At 39.7% G+C, this 4,875-nt stretch overlaps 1 protein-coding gene across 1 annotated transcript in view; it reads right to left on the reverse strand.

Moving 5' to 3' along the window:
• Window positions 1–4,875, reverse strand: part of LOC102832417 (chromosome unknown open reading frame, human C1orf100) — a 121,512-nt gene that overhangs the window by 104,608 nt on the left and 12,029 nt on the right. Inside the window, exon 3 of the mRNA XM_006871287.1 lies at window positions 2,676–2,761. Within this exon, the coding sequence (XP_006871349.1) occupies window positions 2,676–2,761 (86 nt within the window). The remainder of the gene's footprint in view (window positions 1–2,675; window positions 2,762–4,875) is intronic.

Raw genomic sequence — 4,875 nt, forward strand, 5'->3', positions numbered from 1 at the left:
AGTTTGTTTATCCATTCTTCCATAGATGGGCACTTAGGGTGTCTCCATCTTTTTGCTATTATATGTATATAGTGCTGCCATGAACATTGGTGTGCATATATCTACTCATGTTATGGCTCATATTTCTTGCAGGCAAATACCAAATAGAGGGATTGCTGGATCATAAGGTATCTCTATTTCCAACCTTCTGAAGAAGCACCATATTGTTTTCCTCCTGGTGCCTTGTTCTTTGCCAATGCCTTCAGTATACTTTGGACTTCTCCTTCAGTATCATTGACTCTTGATCAGATGTTATCTCTTGAATTGGCTAAACATCATCCATTTCTTTTTGGTACAATGACTCTGCGTATTCCTTTATCTTTTTTTTTTTTGATGCTTTCTGCATCACTCAATATTTTGCCTATAGAATCCTTCAATATTTCAAGTCAAGGCTTGAATTTTTTTCTTCAACTTTTACTTTCAGCTTGAGAAATGTTCTTTCTTTTTGGTTTTCTAACTCCAAGTCTTTTTGTCATTTCATTTTAATACTTGACTTTGTCTTCTTGAGCTGACCTTTGAACTTTTCTATTCAGCCCTTTTACTACTTCATTTTTTCCATTTGCTTTAGCATCTGTACACTGGAAAGCAAGTTTCAGAGTCTCTTCTGAAACCCATTTTCCTTCTTTTCTTGTCTTCTTAATGATCTTGTCTTTCTTCCTGTATGATGTTCTTGATGTCATCCCACAACTCTTCTGGTCTTTGATCATTTATCTAAGGCATCAAATCTGTTCTTCAGATTATTTCTAAATTCAGGTGGGATATGGACTTTGTTTATATGAAGGAGCAGTGAGCTTCTATCTTATTTAAGTCTATCTTCGAGAAGCTAAGGTATGGTGCAAGTGGTTAATCCCATGAGCAGTTACAAACCAAAAAAAAATAGAGGTTTGAGTCCAACCAGAGGTACCTTAGGATAAAAGTCTGGTGATCTACTTCCAAAAGAGTCAGCCATTGGAAACTCGATGAAGTAAAGTTTACTCTTACGCACATGAGTTTTCATGAGTTGTAGTTGACTCTACAGCAACTGTTTTGGTTGCAGAGCCAAACTTAATATATTGGCTAAGGAGGACAAAATCCACTTCCTTAAAGGAAACTTTATTTGTAAATAGGATTTTTCTGCTCGTTCACTCTTCCTTCATTCCTTGAAAATATGCTAGGTATTGTATACCGATACTTTCTTCACACTACTTAGACAAGAACAGGAATTCTAGTACAAAAATGTTTGTTGTTGTTGTTAGTGCCATCGAATTGGTTCTGACCCATAGCGACCCCGTGTACAACAGAATGAAACACCGTCTGATCTTGAGTAAGCCTCACAATTGCTGCTATGCTTGAACCCATTGCTGCTGTCACGATGCCAATGCATTTCATTGGGGGTCTTCCTCTTTTTCGCTGGCCCCCCCACTTTGCCAAGCATGATGTCCTTCTTCAGGGACCGGTCCCTGGTGATAGTATGTCCAAAGTATGCGAGGCAAAGTTAACACTGAGAAAGTATCAAAGCTTACTGTGGCCTCAGGGAGAGCAAAGGCTGTCTAATAACATGATTATTACAACACGATCAGACTCACAGCCATGCTTTTAGTGCTAATAATAAATAACATGGTAGGATATGATCATTTGTACTGTTTTATTGTGGAAACTTGTTTTGCCTCTCCTCCCTTCCTTGGCAGCAGGCAAGTGCACATCATTCTCCTGCCTTGGAGGCTTTGAAAATGACGTCCAATTTTTCCAGGGCTAAGAACTTAGACTCTGACTCCTTGATTTAGTGTCATGGGGAAGTGGAAGACCCTGTGGAGAAAGACTGAGATGTGAACCTAGGTGGAAAATATGGAAAATAATTGCAAAAACAAATTTTTAATGTAAGTTTGGGGACCAAGATGCATAACTTGAAAGGTATCTTCCATTTATTGAATACATGCCATAAGTCTGCCATGTTGCCAAAGTAATTTAAAATTATTTTTGGTAATTCTTATAACAATGCTATCAAGAGGGGACTACAAAATTTCTTTTACAGTGGAAGCAAATAAGCCCTGGAAACATGCTAGTAGGAAAGGTTAAGTTAGGATCTGAACCCAGATCTATGTGACCCCAAGTCTGTGTGACCCCAAAGTTATTCCTTTAAACCAACATAGTCCACTTCCTGTAAAGGCCATGCTTTGAGACTGGCTATAGTGCTAGACTGAAGTTCAGATAAGTGCTGGAGTCTGGCTTAGTCCCCAGTTGCTCTATCACTTAGGATGTGTCTCATTTTACAGCATCACATCCTCCTGTACCCATGAGGAGCAGGAAGCCATTGCCCCACAACATATGCAGCCTTCTTTTGTGGTTTCCTTCTTACTCTTGTGGACTCATGCTATGCTTCTATGCTGTTGTTTTCGGATGTCTTATAGGCTCATGGCTGATTTAAGTAGCAAAAAACCTCTGGGAAGATTTAACGGGCCAATGAAATAAGCAGTGTTGGGATGGTTCCTGCCAAAAAGGAGGACATTGAAGGTAAATAACAAATCCCCACACATAGTTCTCCTCCCTTGTGTGATGGACCGCAGCCCTTTGTCCCTGAATTGGGTGACTCAGCATTTGCAAGGATAAAGCCAACAGAGGCTGAAATTGCCAGAGGAAATAAAACTATTCTTATTTACCAAATTGTCAAAATCCTATCATTGCAATTAAAGAGATAGGCAATTAACTGTGTCTTAATTCCAGCAGCTGCCACTTCATCTGAATGCTGTAATTTACAGAGAGAGTGGGAGGAAACTTTAAATTAATGTGTGTCTTTAAACAAGGAAAAACATTGATGGAGCTTGAAGAAAATCTTCAGCAGTGGTCGTTCAGGCACCTCCCGAAAGAGGTATTATTACAAGATAGGCCTGCAGGATGCCATTATTTTCTTCTACCTTTGTTGCCTAACTACTATTCTTAATAAATGCTAGAATGGCCTTATTATACCCTATTTTGTGTATAATACTGATTTCAGTAGCAATGCCATCTGTGAGACCCTTTGCAACTGTCATCTCAGTTTTTTCAAAAGAAAGATCAGCTTTAAAAGACAGAGTTTTAAACATTGAGTCCAGACTCTGGGACAGAGAAACCAATTCTTAAAATTCAGGATTAAAAGTCAGATTTGTGTTTGTACCACTCTGTGAGGTGGTGGTGGTTATGTGCTACAGAGTCGGTTCCAACCCATAGTGAGCCTACACAGGGTTTCTGAGGCTATAAATCTTTAAGGGAGCAGAAAGCCTCATCTATCTCCCATGGAAGGGATGGTAGTTTCAAACTGCTGACCTTGAGGTTAGCAGCCCAATGTATAACCACCATACCACCAGAGCGCCTTCTCTATGAAGTAGGTTTTATAATTGTACTCTAAATATGAAGAAGCTGAGACTCAGAGAGGTTAAGAAACTTGCTTAGCTCAAGCTATTTAGTGGCCAAATTGATTTTAAACCCAGGTATCACTTCAGAGTCTGCTCTTTCCCAAAAGGCTTATTGGCAACAGAAAGTTCAAGAAACCACAGTGAGAGACTCTAAACATGAAAGCACAGAGCCAAGGCAAATCACAGGATGTTAGGAAGTTGGCCAGCAAACAGTAGATCACAGACTCAGCTGAAGTTAAAAACTGTACTTCAAACCTGGTAAGTTTCAGAGTGCATTGCTAATAACATCAGGTTTGCAGACCAGACTAAGCAGGTGTCACACCCTTGCTCCTTGGGAAATGTCCTTATTCTCAGTGAGCTTCAGGCACATTTTATATGCATATAAATACAGTATATTGGGGATAGAGAGCCTTGCACAACTGCTGTGAAGATGTAAAGGGATGTTGCTGTTGTTAGCTGCCATCAAGTTGGTTACAACTCATAGCAACCCTGTGCACAACAGAATGAAACACTGCCTGGTCCTGTGCCATTTCATTCTCATTGTTATTATTATTATTATTATTATTATTTGAGCCTATTGATGCAGCCACTGTGTCAATCCATCTCATTGGGGGTCTTCCTCTTTTTCACTGACCCTCCACTTTACCAAGCATGGTATCTTTCTCCAGGGACTGGTCCTTCCTGACAACAAGTCCAGAGTATGAGAATCAAAGTCTGGCCACCAAAATATTTCTGGCTGTATTCTTTTCCAAGACAGATGAGTTTGTTCTTCTGTCAGTCCTTGGTACATTCAACATTCTTCTCCAACACCATAATTCAAATGCACTGACTTTTCTACAGTCTTCCTTATTCATTGCCCATATAAAGGGGCAGCATATGTCAGTGTGCCTGGGATAGTCTCTAGCACATTAAAGGGACTCAGAAAATATTTGCATTTCCCTCTTTTTTCTCAGGAGGGGACTGGCCTAGGTCTCAGAGGTAGGATGACATGGGGACTGCCAAGCAGATTAACAGAGAAATAATTTCGGAACATATTATGGGAACTGAAGTTTCTGGGTGGTGCAAATTGTTAACACACTTGGTTGCTCACCCAAAATCTGGCAATTGGAGTCCTCATAGAAGCAGCTATAAACATCCATTGAAAATCAGAACATGGAATATACGAAGTATGAATCAGGGAAAATTGGAAGTTGTCAAAAATGAAATGGAACACATAAACATCGATATTTTAGGCATTAGTGAGTGGAAATGGTATTGGGATTTTGAATCTGATGACCACATGGTTTACTATGCCAGGAATGACAAACTGAAGAGGAATGGTGTTGCATTCATCATCAAAAAGAACATATCCAGATCAGTCATGAGGTACTATCCTGTCTATGATAGGATAATATCCATGTGCCTACAGGGAAGCCCAGTTAATACCACTATTATTCAAATTTATGCACCAACCACTAAAGCCAGTGAG

This window comes from Chrysochloris asiatica, unplaced genomic scaffold, assembly GCF_000296735.1.
Source record: "Chrysochloris asiatica unplaced genomic scaffold, ChrAsi1.0 scaffold00165, whole genome shotgun sequence".
Lineage (NCBI taxonomy): Eukaryota > Metazoa > Chordata > Mammalia > Afrosoricida > Chrysochloridae > Chrysochloris > Chrysochloris asiatica.